The sequence below is a fragment of the Anopheles ziemanni genome, chromosome 2, assembly GCF_943734765.1.
Source record: "Anopheles ziemanni chromosome 2, idAnoZiCoDA_A2_x.2, whole genome shotgun sequence".
Classification (NCBI taxonomy): Eukaryota; Metazoa; Arthropoda; class Insecta; order Diptera; family Culicidae; genus Anopheles; species Anopheles ziemanni.
Window position 1 is genome coordinate 27,161,386 of NC_080705.1, and position 17,667 is coordinate 27,179,052.

The 17,667-nt window shown below is 42.6% G+C and overlaps 1 protein-coding gene across 1 annotated transcript; it reads right to left on the minus strand.

The window, feature by feature from the left end:
- Window positions 1–280: 280 nt before the first annotated feature.
- Window positions 281–6,242, minus strand: LOC131281767 (insulin-like growth factor-binding protein complex acid labile subunit). Its single transcript, XM_058311117.1, has 11 exons — window positions 6,095–6,242; window positions 5,240–5,565; window positions 5,031–5,174; window positions 4,849–4,953; window positions 4,404–4,530; window positions 3,961–4,157; window positions 3,533–3,688; window positions 1,508–1,654; window positions 1,232–1,400; window positions 984–1,112; window positions 281–450 (listed from the first exon to the last, which is right to left on the minus strand). The coding sequence occupies exons 1-11, from the start codon at window positions 6,240–6,242 to the stop codon at window positions 281–283; spliced, it is 1,818 nt and encodes a 605-aa protein (XP_058167100.1).
- Between the last annotated feature and the right edge of the window lie 11,425 nt (window positions 6,243–17,667).

Genomic DNA, 17,667 nt, shown 5'->3' on the forward strand with positions numbered 1-17,667 from the left:
GTGCCCCGGACGTCGCGTCCGAGCTGGTGCTGCTACGTCGCGGCAGGAGGCTGGTGTTTTGCGATATGCTACTAATGGTGGTTGCACCACCACCACCACCACCACCGCCGGATGAACTACCGTCGTTGAGGGTGCTGCTGGTGGTGTTTAGGACCGAGGGGCACAGGGAGGCGGTGGAGCCGGAGCATCCGTTCAGCTCGACCAGCGCCACGGTATCCGAGGGCGGCCCCAGTGCGGGAAGCAATCCATCCGCACTGATTCGGGCCACCGAGTCCGTTCGTTAATCGAATCGCTCGATGCTGGCGGGGGCCAGCTTGCCCGGGGGTGGCGGGGGCGCCGGAATGCACATCTCGTCGATCGTGCAGACGCGCTCGTTGTACGGGAACTTGAAGTTGATCTCGCTGCCCGTCGTTATGGTTGGCGTTTCGGTGTTCTTCTCGAGGATCGCGTCTACGAGAGGGAGGGATAACGTGGAAGGACAGATGGAGGATGAGATATTTTGCGTATAAAAACTAGTATCTGATGTCCCGTGGGTTGAATTATGTCCTAATTTGGTTCTTGATGAAAATTTCCTTATGCAACGTAAATGATGCAATGTGTGTTGCCTACTTTCTGGCGCAATCTCGAAATTGAACGTGGAACAGTATGTCACACCTAAAGTTGGACATCCACGAATTAAACGATTTTTCCTATTGATTAATTTTGACTGAGTGATTCATAATAGCAGTATATAAATCGTAAGATGCTGCTCATCTTCATTGCCAGAATACTTTAAATAATAAGAATTAGTGGCTTTTGGTATTGTATCACATTGCTTTTCTCTAAAATTATGTTGCGAGAAAAAAAAATGAGTAGAGCAACGTGAAGTAGATCGGAATGCAGTTATGATGAAATTGAGAACCAATTCTCGAAACATGCGAGACACAAATATAGTTATTGAAATGCTCCTACGTTTATGACATGAAACATGAGTTTAAGCTTACCTCGTTTATCCTCGTGTGTATAATATCTCGCTCGATGCCTCGAAAAACACAAAGCGGTGGAAACGACAATGATGGCGAGCAGGATGAAAAGAATTAACCCACAAAATGCCAATATGCTAACACTGCCGGCTGTAAGGATAAGAAAAATGGACAGGTTAAAAGTTGTTTTAGAAGTATTGTTACAAATAAAGAAAAAACGAACTGGAGTATTATTATCTCAGCTGGGATACTTGTTACGGAAGACTTACCTTGCTCGAGGAAATTGTGCGACGTACTGGCCGCATCGTGGTCCTCGTCCACTATCACCTCCATGCAGTCCTCGACACCGTCTTGGTCGAGCCCATCGATGCGTACCTCGCGCAATCGCTCGGGTAGAAAGCATCGGGGAACCTCCTGCCAGGGGAGCCCTTCCGCGAGCTGAGTAGTGGTTCGAAGGTGGAAAATGTAATCGATTGGTTCGTTAGAAATACGCTATTGATCATGGGGGTGGAAAAGTGAAAAGGTCGAACGGAAAAACAACCTACCTTTTTCGCCTGCATGATGAGCGGTCCCATATGGCACCAGTCGCAGATGAGAGGATTATTTTCCAGCTTGACATCAGCAATTCGTGAAAGCTGCGTCGCGTACCGCTCCGGGATGCCGTTCAATTGATTCCGTGACAGATCCAAGAACTGCCATAAGAAAGAAACATAAACGGTTTGATGATTTAGAAAAAAAAAAGCGCGCACAAGAAAAATTACTGACTATTCGTAGCGTTTGGTAAGTACTAGAAAAATAAAGTAACATTCTTCGAGTTGGAATTCAACTTGAACTGGAATTCAACTCATGCTCCACTCTGTGCGATCGAATTGCTTTGATGTAATTGAAGAAAATGAAAAGAAGGACATCAACTGTCCACTTGAATTGAATGTAGAAACGTGGGACGTTTGACAGTAGTGAGAGAAAAGTCAAACGATTGAAAGGGTAAGGACATTTCAAACACGCAAGCCAACGTGTCGTTGAGCTTTGAAGATGAAAGAATCGATTTGCTTGCAAGTGCGAACAACTTGTGTAGGAAGACAGCTGGAATGCATCGATTGATTTTTCAAAAGAAATTATTATGCACAGCATTTTGCTAGCGAACTTCGACAATGCGTGATACACATATTTCTTGACTTTGATCTTCAGCTTCCCACAAAAGGATGAGGGATAATATATAGGGGCGGGGGTAGGGTAGTGGGTGGGTGAGTGTTACAGAGCACATGCTGCAAACATAATGCACTCGGCATAAAGCAAGCAACTGTAGGATGCCAGTAGAATATTGCAACGTTTGGCGCATGATTTTCTTTTTTCATTTTCGAAAAAAGCACAGGTGGAAGCGCCATCCCCACCAGATGGCATAAATCAAATATTCCATTTCAAAGCGTGAGCGTATTTTGTTTTTCCAACCGATCTCGACAGGTTCTTTATGTACCGGTATGCTCTGGGTATTAGCAGTTCGTCCGTTTGTTGCCGTAATGGTGTACGTACGATGCAGTTTTTCATTTTCCACTTTAAGGCAAACAACAAACATACCACCTGATTGGTACGGTGTGCTATTCGCAGAGGTTTTCGGTTCCATTTCGTGGAGGCTCGGCACGCCAAAAGGAGTGGCGAACACAAATCCAATACCGTAACAGTAAATCACATCCACAACACAATAGGTAAGGTGATTGAGAGAGAGAGAGTGAGGGAATGAAATGAACAGGACGATGAAAGTAAGAAAAAACCCATGTTTGATTTGGATTTCTGCGGTAGTGAAATGCAATCCGACAAGAAACGTGAACGGAAGCTTTTTGCTTCCGATCCAACATCCGATCCATAGTGAGCAGCGTGAAAGGATTTCCCGGGATACAAATGATGTACCGAGAAAGATTTCCATTGGCTCTTCACTGCCGGTCCATTTACACGAAGTGCTTTTTTCTTAACAGGAAGTAATATCTATTGGTGCATACTGCAGTTCCGTTTCGGGGAACACGTACATCCCGGGTAAAGAACCCGGGTGAGGAGAAACGAAGCCGGAACCCATCCTCTAACGAGCGCGGTGGTATTGATTATGATGATAGGGAACATGTGGATTAGGAATGGTTGGGAAAGTATGAATGGAGCATTTTCCATCACGTCCTGCATTCGATTCGATCTTGAGTCTTTTATGGTTCGAAAAAATAGGGAATCTTTATTCAAGAAGATGCGATGAGAGAACCCATCAAGAAGAAAGCAGGGATAATTTTGAAAGTGTAAATTGCCTTTTTAAATGATTTGTAGTCGGTTAGGATAACAAAACACTCATAGAAAAAACGTTAAAATCAGTTTATACTCGGTAGGGTTTTTCGTCAGCTAAACAAACCAGTAGCTCGATTATACTCATTGAAAAGAGATGCTGCTAATATTACATGTAGGAATATTTTATCCAATATCCCATCGTTCAAAACAACAAACAAATGAAATTCGAACTTATTTTAGTTAGTTAGAAAATTTTTCATTGTTAGTACCTTGCTTGCAGGATTAGTCTAAATTATACCCATACGTACCTCCAAGTGGGCCAACGGTTCGATGATTTGTAGTGTGATGTTATCGATGTGGTTGCCGGACAGGTTGAGTGCTCCCAGCCGGCGGAATGGCATGAACAGACTCAGCGGAAGCGTTCCCATATCGGCCACCATCAGCGCGGAAATGTTCTTTATGACCTGACATAGGAAAGGGAACGAGGAAATTGATGAAAAATTGTAGAGCACTGGACAATGATTTAGGAGAGTGGTTTTGGCGTGGGAAAATACTGGGCTAAAAGCATTTGTCCAAAATGAATTGTTGTTATATTCGTTTTCGATTTTAGATTTTAACAGTTTTACTTCGTTGTGTAGCCAAGTGTCGCAGTTGAATCAAGTTCAAAGTAGGACACGATTTCATCCTGTAATTTGCATTGATTTATTATTTATGTGCCCTACGAAATCAAACTCACCTGTATCGTGTCGTCCATTTCGCTCAGATCCAGCTGCACGTTTCCGCTGATGTTGAGCGTTTGAAGGTTCCGAAGCGGTCGCAAACAGGCCGGCTCGATGTGGGACAGCTTGTTGTACGCGACGTCGAGATACGTCAGGTTGGTCAGGCTCTCGAACGCACGGTCCGCAATTTTCGCCAGCCGGTTCCGGGAGATGTCTGCCCGGTGTGAATAGCAAAAGGAAAAGACACAACATTATCTCATTGCCAATGCGTAATTGCGTGCGGCTGGTTGATGTCAAAGCGATCCATAGTGAAGGTGGACCCTGAGACCGCTGGCAGCCGGCACCCTTGTGCTTGCCGTGGAGTTTCCGTTCGAAACGGGAAATTTCGATGTAAGATTCTACGGATTGGAGTTTCGCAAAACTCCCTCACCGTTTGCCCCGGTGGGAGGGCCCAACTTACCGAGATAGTTCAACCCTTTCTGGTTTTTGAATAATTCATCGACGATCACCGAAAGTTGGTTGCCATCGAGCCGTAGCGTGCGCAGATGGTGCAGATCCTTAAACTCGTCACGATCCAAGAATTTGAACTGGATGGCCCCCGGGGGAAAGCGTGAGAAGGAGTGAAAGCATGATAATAATTATTTTGGGGCGCGTTATTCGAAGGGACAGTTGGATGAGCTGGGAATTTATTCCATTCGGCGGAATGTCTTATTAACATTCGAAGATTTTCATCGTGATGGATTTTCTTCACTCAAAATGTATTCGTTAAAGTCTACACAAATATAATAGATTTGAAAGAAATACGGGAAATGAAAAAGTTGCTCCAAAGTCTTAGAGAGCGTTTCGTTCTCAACTAAATTATTTTACTGGAGTATCACGCATTAGTTTTACGACGCTGTACTAACCTGGTTCCTTCCGAGATCGAGCTCTGTCAGGTGAGAGAGTATGTTGTAGATTTGAGGATTCACGTTCGACAAGCGACAACCGCGCACCTTGAGCGTTTTTAAGTCCTAAGTGTAAGGTTTGATGTAACAAAAAAGACCGTCAGTTTATTACTCATATAATAACACGATGATTGACATATTACCTGCACATCTTTGAATACTTCCGGCGGTAGGTCCTCGATGGAGTTAAAGCTAAGGTCAAGATATTTCAACTTGGCCAGATGATGGAACAGCCGCGTGTTGAGCTCGTTGATGGAGTTGTCTATCATGTGAAGTGTTTTCAGTTCCTGGGGGAAAATGGAAATACACAAAGTCATTTCAAACCACCCTCTGCTTTTTTAGCTCGACTTACCTTTAGGTGGGCGAATGTACCACTCGCTATATTGTCGAGCCGATTGCGGGACAGATCCAGCTCCAGGAGATTGTCCTGTCCGCGGAAGTTTTCCGTCGTCAGCTGGGTGATGTTGTTGCGCGACAGATCCATCGTCTTCAGGCGCACCAGACCCCAGAACGACCGATCGCCGACCGAGGGCACGTTCGCATCGGTGATCCGTAGGATCTCGAGCTTTTTGAAAAACTGGAACGCCGGGCCGACGTTGAGCGGATGGCGGGTGTTGACAATCACTAGGACCTCCACGTCCTGCTCGAACTTTTCGAGCGGTGGTGCGATCCACTCGACTAGGGGGAAGGGATTGACATAAAACGAAAAGAAGCTTAGATGAGCTGAAGCACGATTAAATTAATTTAACATCAAAGTTTACTATTATCGAATCAGATGAATTGAAACAAAGCATGAAAGATGGCGGGTGTTCGTATCAAGGGACAATGAACTAAATGAAACCTTTCCTAAGAGACTACCAATCGAATATACTGATCAGATGCATTCAAACACTGAAAAGCTGTTGAAATAATCAATTAAGAAAATAGGCTTATTCAAAAAGTTATCAGCCGATAATGAAAACTCCAGTCGATTGAAAGACCCCTAAGCCTATTGTTCCATTCCGGTTCCGGATCGGTTGATTCGAGCACTGTTTCGTTATTATGCAAATCAACACTTGACAGCCATATATGACCCGGGGGTTACTTGACCTATTCATTAGGGTGGTCTGATTGCAATCCTCTGCCTCACTTTCATAGCAACATCAAACGGCTATGGCTTTATGGAAGCTATTCTTGGTACTAGCAAGTGTTTATTCGATTCATTTACCTCGGTTGCAGACGGTCCGGTATCGTCCCTTTGTGTCGAGGTCACACTGACATTCCTGGGGGCACTTTCTTGCTCGAACTTGGATGACTCCGGCCAGCAGCACCAGCAAAGCTAGCCGAACCACCCGGGTGGATATGGTGAAATTCATTGTGACTGTGGATTAAATAGAAGGAAAACGAAGAAAAAACAAACAAAATGTTAGAAATGGGAGATTTGCTTATTCTGCAAAAGTCATTTGAATGACAAATTAAATGCACACATTGCTCACGGTAATGATCGTGCACGACGAACGGTGAACAATTTTCTTTCTGTCTTGGTGATAATTTGAATATTCAGACCATTCCATAGATATGATCTTGATGGTCGATTATGTTAACTATTCTTCGAGTCAGTGTGGAAGCATCTCTAATTTCTTATCTGCTATCCTCGGATAATAAATTCTAAAGAAACCATATCAGTTCATTCTTTTGAGAATGAATGAATTCTCAATTCTTTTTCCTCCAGATTTAAGCACATTGAGTTCAAGAACTTTCGTTTGAATCAGATGTCACTGACGTTGAGCTTTCAATTAAAAGGTATTATTGTTTCCAGTAAATGTACCGAGGGGCATTGATTGATTTTCTAGTTCTTTGAGGGTTCTTGGACGAGAGACGATCCACATTAAATCAGGAAAATTGACGCTATGGTTTGCATCTGTTTTTTAATGGGTTTTTCCCGGAATCAATCTACATATTCTTGGGGCTTTATCATTCCTTCTTGGATGGATTAATCAATTGCTGAGGCGTTTCTCGTTCTTTTCATATTGCAAAACACAATAAACACTTAATAAGAACACATAATAAAAACAAATTTAACAAAAACACTTATCGTTTCAAATAAAAACAAAAATGATAAAGTACAACGATATTGACGAGAAATACTTTGAATAAGTACTCGATACAGTGTCCTACCAGCAGGAACCTAAATACATCATCACACGATGTGAACAAGAATCGATCGATGGCTATGAATGTCCTACTGTATTGCCTTCGAAACTCGAAACATAACATTCTAACATCGGTGTGAAGGGGCGCAACAAGAAAAGTGAACTTGTCGGGCCTGTCGATGGAGGCGCCCAGTGTTGCACGACGTTGCCTTACTAACCACCGACAACTGTCAACCAGTATTAGCGTCCAGTGGAGCCGGAGCATACAATCGATCGGTTTCGCCAATTCGGGAAAGGGAAACAAATAAAAAGAAATGAAATAAAATGAATTGGATCTGTCAAGCGGTATCGGGGAAAGGTTTCCCTCCTTTCCCGTTTTCCGTGTGACGGCGAGAGAATGAAAAATTGTGACAAATCAGATCGAAAACGGATCGAGGGGAAAAAAGGGAAGAAAATAAATCGAAAATGGCTACAGATTAAGATCTTTCTGTCGTTGAGGAACGGTTTTCGGAAAAAGGGCTCGGTCTCTGCGCTAGCAACAGAAGGTACTGGAGATGAAAGGGAACAGCTGGGGGGAGGGGAGGGTCCTTACGGTCTTAAGCGAGTGGTTTGCAAACCGTAGACATATTTTCTTGACCTTCCGAAATCGTACCAATCTTGCGGTACCGACTTTCCGACCGGCAATCGGCATCAGAATCACCGAAGTACAAATTATACACGCTTTGTTGATTTTTCTCCCCTCACCAGGTTACTGCTTTCCTTTGGGTTGCTCTGGCGGGTTAGTTAGTATGGGTTAGTTTTTAAAGAAATTTTCCTCCAGGCTACGCTTACACTTTTTTCTTCGTTACCCTGTTTAGTTCGTTAGCATGTTTGCTATCGCCGTACTTTCAACAAGTTACACCCACCCAGCAAGGGCATTGGTATGGGAATCCCATCTTACCGTTTTCTTTTACCCTCCTGTTTCCCGTTCGGTTAATATTTTCCAACCGGTCGGCAATTTTACGTAGAAAACTTTCTTTCTCATGTTTCTTTGATTTGTCGGCTGTAAAATAAAGCAAAACAAAAAAAAACAGGGGGGGAGAAAATAACAACAACAGACCGTAACCGTCCAATCAGATTTAACCGTTAAACCGATTTACCTTCGTCGAGCCAACTCGGGTCCTTTTAACACAGGCGTTTCGGCACATAAATTAGCCTGTTGGAGCGGGTTTTGATTTATGTCGGCTTATTTGGCCAAGGTTGGCTGTGCGTGAACTGTCCGATTTTTCGGTTTCATGTCCACAGAGCCTACTGGGTGGGACCAAACCTCGATACGCTGCTAGTGGGTTACTTTGTTTACAAGATTTACAGCTCCCTTCCAACAGGCGGTTGTTTTAAAACGACGAATGGGTGGAAAGTTTTACGTTTCATTGAACGAGAAATTGGATCTTAATCTGCCTTTCATAATTCAAAACAGATTTCCCATGGCTGCGTACACTATAATTTTTCGTAGGGAAATATTTTCACGCGCCATTTTTCAAGCTCTAATAATACGTAATGTATCAGTGGGTTGATTGATTGGTTCACAGCCCATTGAGTGATGTTTCCATCTGTGACATCAAATGAAGCGCGAGAAAAAGGCTTTATTTAATAGGCAATTTAAGTTAACAATGTGTGGGTTGATTGGGTGAAAAGATTGTGAGTTTGGGATACCAAGAATCATTCCTACGAAAAGATTCCATGTCCTGATGAAAAAAGAGTGGAAATAAAAGGTAAAGCATCCTCTATTTAGATACAGCAGGTTCTGGAAAATAGTATTATTCAAAAGCAGCACAACTCCTCCACGGATTTTGAGGTCACTTACTTCAGCACAGCCAAGATAAAACATAAAGAGTACCAAGGTATAATCTCGATTTAAATTCTAGCTTAAACCATTACTCTAGGTTCTGACCAAAAAAATGACAGCAAAACTGATTATTGCGCTTAAACTTGAAGTTTTTTACGCTACATGTAAACCTAGGATTAAGCTTAAAAATAAAAATAAAATCTCTCATCACCAACGTCACATTTTAGGAAACACTTTGAAGTTCTTTTGCTCTTCTGCTTGCTCTTCTGTGCCCATCCAAAGGTTTGTCAATTGAATTTTTTTTGCCGACTGTCAAACTCGGCTGTATTCTGCTGCCTTTTACTACAAAGATTTGTAACTAATTCCTAATTCGATTTGCTTGCACTTGAAATCAGTGCAATTTACCAAGTATACCTTGGTTACCCAGATAACAGTTGCTTTGGATGAGCAAATCTTTCTGAGAATCCATTTGGATCGATTGGAATTGGCTTGTTATGTTTTCCCTTACGAATGCAATTGGTTTTTTCAAAGGGAAAGAATGAGTAAGAATATGTTCCACCCCGTGGCAAATGCTACAAAGCAGTTTTCATCTTACGGAAAGCCTCTAAATCATGCAACATGCAACTAGTGCGTGTACGAAAAATTCAACCCGAGGCACAACGGAAACATTTTGCATGACTTTACCAAAAACATTGTTCAGAGAAACCGCTGTCGAACGTTACGAACATGAGCCGTCTCCTAATGCCGTAATCCAACGCAGCATTGTGCATTGCGTCTCAGAAGACTGTGTAATATGGTTGATTGTTTTTTACGCTTCATCCAAGCTCCAAGCATTCCATTACGGGCGGGATTGCATCACATAAGGGCTCGGAGAAGGAACTTAAATAGGAGGATCACCGTGGGGAGTACGGTTCTCGGGTGCTTTTCGGTACGAGATTCGAATCGAGAACTAAGTCCCTAGGGGGGTGTGAGCTCTGCCCTGAATTGGCAAGAATTATCTGATGCGAAGCCGTCAGAGGAAATGTTCAACCAGCGGAGGAAGAACGGAACCCAACTAAGCAGCGCTTGGTGCGTTCGTTTCGGAGAGATTATGAATACGGTTGTAGTACGTGGTAGTGTAGCGTGCAAAGCAAAGAAACTGTGCAATCGACTAGCATCAGAGCAGAATGAACTGCAAACTGTTGGTCCGATGGTAGCATTAACGATTTTTATCACCAGAAATGGCTTTGATGGTATATTCCAGCCGAGCGTTTTCCCATGTGTCAGCTGTTGCTTATTTGATGTTTGCGACTCCATACTCTCTTCGACTTAATTTTTTGTCCGATTTGTTGAAATATCTTTGCTGTTGCAAATAATCTTTTTAATTTTTTTTTAAGTATCAACCGAAATAAAACAGTAGAAATCATTCCTGTATGAAAAAGCACTTATGTTGATGAAAAGCAAATTTATTTTAATTTAAATCCGTATCATTTCCATCCGCCACTTGACGAATAGTCACACGTAGGTACCATAAAATAAAAATTAAAATACCTGCGCTCTCTACCGGTCGTTAATGTTGGTTCGGTGATATTGTAACGTCAAGCACTCTGGTACAATTATAAACGATTTTTACACACTGTACATGTTCACTATGCCGTTTGCACAACACACTTCTAACCCACTCAAATTACACGATCATTCAGTTAAATGTAGTTCTTTTCACAGTAGTGTATCGCACTTGTGATCATAGGGAACATCACCGCATATCGTTACCAATGGGTGCATCCGATTGCGTTATGTCACTCGAACATGAAAAATAATTATGCAGGCGCTTCGAACGTGGTTTCATTTGTGGTTAAACTTCTCCGTTGCGAGTGTAGGTGATTGGTTATTTAATCATGGCTCCTTCAACTCTGGAGTACTCTGTAATGAACGAGCAAAATGAGTGGAAAACTTTGTTAAATACTGTATCGGTAGTACCAGGAAATGGTTGGCGTATTTCGTAACTCTATTTATAGTTTATTTCAGGTCTGGGAACAAAAATATCCCCCACGGATGATGTATCGAATAAATTGGGCATTGATAATCACGACTTGAAGAGGATGGGTAAAAATCTTTACTTTACGCAGTCTATATTCAAGAAAATGTAACGAAGTTTCCTTACGAATTTTCACTCAATGTAGTTATAATTTATCAACAGTAAGACTCTTCAGTCCCTCTAGGTATCGGGGCTTGCAACAAAGTACCACGTTTTTCATCTTAAAAATGGGCTGCCTCCGTTTAATAGGCTCTCCGTTGCAAGGCGCCTGAGAAAGGCACTCAAGAGCACCCGTCTACCAAGCATTCCAAACATTTTCCACCGTGCAGCGGCGTCGCAGTCAGCAAGTGGATTGAGCTAATGATTTACTTCATCTCTTTGGGGCGGTTATAAAGTCGAAATGTGTTAGGAAACCCAAAGAAAAGAGAACTGCAAATGTCGAGGGGGGTAGTTTAAGCACCGTTGAGCGTAATATTTTTACGATTGGTAAAGAACCGTAAAGAAACTGTAACTGTACGGGCAAACTGCTACAATGTTCCTGCTAAGCGGTGCATTGTAATAATGTAGCGGAATTATTTGCTGCTGCTGCTGCTACAGAGTCGATGATCAAGGAAATGAAGGAGAGGGATTTGTTTAAGTTTTTAATTTGTATTGCCTCTTCATTTTTTATATTTTAAAATATTAGCCTTTTAAATTTGTCGATTATTTTCATTTACAAATTCAGGTGCTTAAAAGTTGAAAACACAATTTTTTACCCTATAAAATATGTTAGAGTAAAGCCACGTTTATGGCAATACTTTATGTGATACTTCAAAGAAATCATCACAAATTTCTATCCAGAGGGAAGACCTATGAATATTCATCATGATTATACTTTTTCTCCCAGGTCAGCAAATGCGTGTTGGCTTGCATTTAACTAATTGCTACTCATCTCCTACTTTCGTCATCGACGCGCTTTTAGTTTCCGTCCGGAAGCAAGCCGAAAGGCAATAAAATTCCCTTCTCCAAACTCGAGCTTGTCTGCTAAAAATGGCCACTTTACGTGCTAACGCCAATACTTTGTGTCAGCATCAGAACCCCGAGCCCGAGTCAAGTGTAGTTGTTGCCCTTTGGTCCCCTTTCGACCAGTGGCCAACCGATGGTGGATTTTCCTTCCCCTCGGAAGGGGTTTTTCCTGGCGAATTTTGGAGCGCTGCAGAATGTGCAAAGCGTAGCGAAATGTTTCCATCCCAACCTACTGGCCAACCCTAGAAAGCTAAGACTCATCGACACCGACCCCCTTATTTCTCTACCCTCACACATCCATCCAACGCGATCGTCACAAGCGTTCGAACAATTCGTAGAATCTTTTTGAAATTTATAGACATTTTATGATAATGTGAAGCGCAATAAAGTGATATTTATGTTTTGCAAACCGATTCCAACAACGGTTTACAGCCTACCAGACCAGTGTTTTGCAAACCGTGCAATGCAGCAGCGCGATGCTGAGAAAGAGCGATGGTTGGAGATTTGTTTAGCAAAGCCACGAGGTTAAGCAGGGCAGAATGTGGTTTCGAGTGGTTTTGTCTTTTCGCGAGGGGTGCATTACATTTTGCGTTACACCATAATTTTATGCCACTCGCTAGGAAACATCATCTCGATGGTTTGCTTTGGATGATGGTTTCCGGTTGCCAGGATTCAGGATTTAGTGATTTTGGACACCCTCCCCCCCTCCCCCCCCCCATCCCCGCCCGGTTTCCACAGGGTAAGCCATCGCAGCGGGACCAATTGGTTTATGAATCGGCAGCTGGTCAAACCATTAGTGAAAGTGGAAACAATCATTCAATGTTGTTTGATCGTCACAGTTTTAACTACTTGAGTGTAGCTTTTTGTTAACACTCCCAACGTGATTTATTAACTCGAGGAAAAATTGGAAAAATTGGAAGCCTCAACACAATTTATTACTTCAGAAGGTATCGATTTGTGAAACCTCTTACAATGGGTATAATTTTTGCCAATGTTTTAGTTGACGTTCTGGATTATGCTTCATGTACCAATAACGCGAGCAATTTAACAACCTCCCGTTCTGTGCGGCGACCTTTCTATGCCATTATCCACTTCCAAACTAGCGACTTTGCATAACTTCATCCAGGCAATGTATTGCGCGGCAAATAAATCTCTCCCAAAGCTCCCAATAAATCATAGCCACGAACAAAGGATTGATTCACTAGCCTGGCCTCCCTTCCGGTGGACCACAGCGAGCCACTCCCGAGAAATCGCAAAATCGGTAGAAACCACCGGCTATCCGATTATCATTCAGCCTGCGCTGCACAAATTAGCTGGCGAACTCGGATGTTCGGTGTTGTTGTACTTTCCGCGTGTGGGAATTTATGGAGTGCGAAAACGAAAACCGTTCCAGCTTCGCGGTGGCGAGGTGTTTTGGGAGATGAATTAGCCACCAACGATGGACGTGTCCGGAATATGGATTGATGGCGATGATAGGGCGACGGCCTGCCTGCCCGAGTCAAGCCGAAACCGTAACGCCACGGTTCGTCGGGCTCATAAATCAGCATAACAATCAATTATCGATGGGTGGTCAATTAGGAAGTATGAAAAGCATCAGTTATGACCGTTTAGAAACGTTGAGGGGGACGGAAGTGGAAAAGTATCGGACTCGCGTGCCAATATGCAACTGATTGGAAAATCTGTATCGAAAAATACTGAAAAAAGCCTTCTAGGATTTAGATAAAACATTTTTTTAATCAAGTTTAATACAATCCATAAAACTTTCTTAAAAGAAATATGTCTTTGAACACCTCTTAACTTGCAACTTTATAGCCATCTTTCCATCTACTTTGTAAACCATTATCAGTTTAGTCAGACAGTTGGATTAAGTCCTGAAAGTAAATGTAACTCTCCAGAAAATTCGTAGCTTTAAACTTGTGAATTGAAGGCTAGCATACACAAGCTAGCGGTCCTCATTCGAGAATTTCACATTCGAAAAAATAATAATAACACACATACACGCAGTGGGTTGTGGATTTGTAGCGCAAATTGCCACAATCCAACCAAGGGTGCTTGGTGAAACCATTTAATTATCCTTTTTCCCGCTGCTATTTGAAAGAGATTTTCCACCAACGCTTCCAGCGAATGTGAAAAGGAAAAACCGTGGTGGGGGGAGGGGGGAGGGATTTGTGTGAAGGGTGGCTGTGAATGTAACCGAAACCCGTATGTCGCGGGTAATTAGGATAAATGTTCGTTTCGAGCAAGCAGCTAAAAACCCCACCAAAGGGAAACGTGTATATATTTGTGAGCGGCAAGCTTTCGCTAGGGAAGGGGGAACGGGTTGGTTTCTGTTCCACGGGGGGAGGGACGGGTTGAGCTTGTTTGCGTTTTGATTGTGGATACAGAGTGGTAAAACAAGAGTGACATGCTTTGCCTAATAGCATACAGCTACTAAATGGGTTGACTTTTTTGCCTCTCGATCCATCAAGCTTACCTAGCGCGGAAAACCTACAACTCACACACATACATTTTGTGCATTTAATTTTTGGTGAATCCCCACACCCCCACCCGCTTCCCATTCGGAGTTTAGATTTTGTGGCCAAACCAGGCCGCACATAATTCGTCAATTAGTTGCGGACGGCCGCGGACTATGCAAACGCGTTCATAATTTATGTGCAAAGTGAGGCCAGACGGCGTGTTTCATTCATTCGTGCAAAGAACGATCGATGCGAAAAGCGTTGAATCAATTAATGTCGATCAAACAATTAGCATTTTAAGGTTTTTATGGACTCTGTTGGTTCATAGTTTTCGTGGGACGTTTGTTTCTGTGTGCCAAAAAAGGTACATCACGCTTTGAGTCAGGATGCATAGGGCAGATGTTTTGTAGTTCGGATGAATTTAGATGATTACGGATGAATGTTGAACCGACACATCGTTGGAATGGAGCTAACATGGGTTGATGATATGGATGAGACATATTCAATGTAAATTAATTCACAACAAACATAACGTGCATTGTGTGCATTGAATAAAGAGGTTTTCAATGAAGAACATATTGAAACTCTTTTTTTATTGGTTAGCTTTCTTTTGTACATTTTAACATGTTAAACAATACATGTTTGTTTCCACTGTGACAAACATTAAAATAAGTGTGGAAAAATAATATTGCATAGAATATTCTCATTACATTTGAAATACCGTCTCGTTTTGATTTTTTGATCCACCGAAACCATCCTTTACAGGTTATAATAGTGTAAAATTATCACGAAACGCCAACATGTCAAACATTAATTACTAATGTTAATCCAAGGAACCACTGACTTTGTTCGCAAACGCATAGGCTCGTACTTCTTTCCGACAATTTCCAACTATAATTACTTTTTTTTTAGTTTATACAATTCACAAACAATCAATCACTCCGTGCGATTGTTTGAGGTAATTTTCGTTAGAGTGATTTTATCTCGACGACCTTGAACCATTTTGACAGATGGAACCGTTTCAGTGAAGCGTTACTTACAATGCTTATGGCTGTCACATTTATCTTTGTGCGGTTCACGCAACGATCACTACAGGAGTCGCTTATTCACTTCGAAAGACGAATGTCTACATTACAATCGCACCGATTCGCTCAAGTGGAAGAGAATTAATCCTCTTACCTTACACTCCTACACATAGGGCCCGTTGTATTTTCGATAAAAGCTCATTACCGACCAAGATCGATCGGTGCCGGGCGAAATGTTCATCGTCGGTGCCGAGCAAAGCCGCGACCGAAATCTCGCCCGAACGGTCACGAACAATAGTTAGATCATCTGTCAGCATAATCACTAATTAAACGATGGCAGCATTTGAAGCAGCGCAAGGCAGTAACGGTCTCGTCGAACGTGCCGGGCGGGCTTTATGCTTTCCCGTAGCACTAAGATAGTGAGCAACAGCGGCCAAGATCTTCCCGCGCGCCCGGTGCGGGTGGACTATCATGTAATCATTTTATGCTACGCTGTACGTCTTTATGATGCTCCAGCGTGTTTGCTGAACGTTCGTTGGAGCTGGTATATTTGTCCGCCACTAGATTGTGGAAATATCTGATCAAGTCATGTGTGGGATTGTGCTTTTATCGGCACAACATCTGTCGCGCGGGGAAAAGAGCGCGTTCCGCCTTAAGGAACCATTAGATTTGGACGAAAGTCTTGAGCAGGTTGTACGGAGGAAGTAAAGACAAAACAAGGAAACATCCTAGAAACAGCAGCACGTTCTACGGAAAAGAAAATAAACTCGGTCGTTTCGTTTTGCGATGGGGAAAAATTAAATGTGTTGGACGCACGTAACCGAGAAATGGTCCACGGAGAACCTATTGGCACTGTTAGCCGTTTAGCCGTTCGGTGTATCATCTTACCTAGCATTGGGAAATAGATTTTAAATGAAATACTCATACCATAGTGGTAGGGAAGAGCAATAGTTGAATCAGTTAAAAAATAGGTTTCAGAAATCGTTTTCCGGGAAATTCTTCCACTACCACCATTGGGCAAATGGCTACCCAGAACCAGCGCTCTCGCTTGGCAGAAGCGCATCAGTTGAACCGCGGAATGAAAATGTAATTTCACCTAATGGAGACGGGATTAGTATTCCATAATGTAAATTGACCCGGTAGCCCATTTTCGAGGACCCTGGGGTCATGACGCGGAACGTCGAAGCTTGAAGACTGTGGGCAGGATAGACGCAATGAAGTCAGCTCACCTATTGGGGGTTTCAGCATTATCATCATCATCACCATCATCATACGGCGTCCGTCGGGTTTGTGGCGATTACGAGGAATTAAAATTTCATAACCATTGCATCCATTTTTGTCTCGCGAGGCCGTTCCTTCTAATGGCTCGACAAAAAGTTATCAGGCTTTTTAAAACACTTTGGCAACACTAGTGCGCTCACTATTGTAGAAAATAGGAACAAAAATATCGATACACAATAAACGGAAAAGTTTCAAATAGTTTCGGTTGCATGATGTGTGCGTGTTGTGTTGTAAAGTGTTCCAATTCCAGGATTCAATTTAATCCAACCATGGACTGTAAGAGGATTATATCCTGGAATATCCGATACAAAAATATAAAAATCTTTGACAGGCTATCGTTCTGTTGATTAGTATTAGATATATTGATTGATCTGGGAATATTGACCATTCTAACGAAATGTACGAAACTAGCGTGAAACATTCAACATGGCAAAAACTCATAATAGAACTGAGCTGTGATAACTTGTGACCATCCATACCACAAAAATGTGTTATAAAGGTGCGATTGAAAAAAAACAATCAAAAATGCCTATGATAAATGCACCGGAACAATTCTTGGAATGAGTGAGAAATTGTTCTGTGTTCATGCACTCAATTACTTTTGCTATCCAATGGTTTTACAATCTTCTACAGTGACTCAATAAACCATTCCCAGCGGAAAGGGTCCACCATTACAGATGGCAACTAATTTGCATACTTTCTCCCTTGCCGTTGAAATATTAATGATTTTATAATGCATGCGGCTGTCGGGTTCCATTAAGTAGGATCCTCGACGGTATTAACGGCGCCTTTCAGCAGCGCCCAACTGGTTGATTATGGTTTTTCCAATTGTCGAATATCTTCGCTCTCCCTGCGGCACACTCCTCGGTTACAGTCCCTGCCCTTCGAATCGGTCGAATTTCGACTCCAGCCATACTCGCAGACACTCGATGTCCCTGGCTGCTGTTGCGCTGCCCGGTATCGTAATATTTATTGCAATCACTTAAACCGATTAATGTTTCGCCGACTTGTCTTGTGCCGGGCCCGTTCCGAGCGCGCA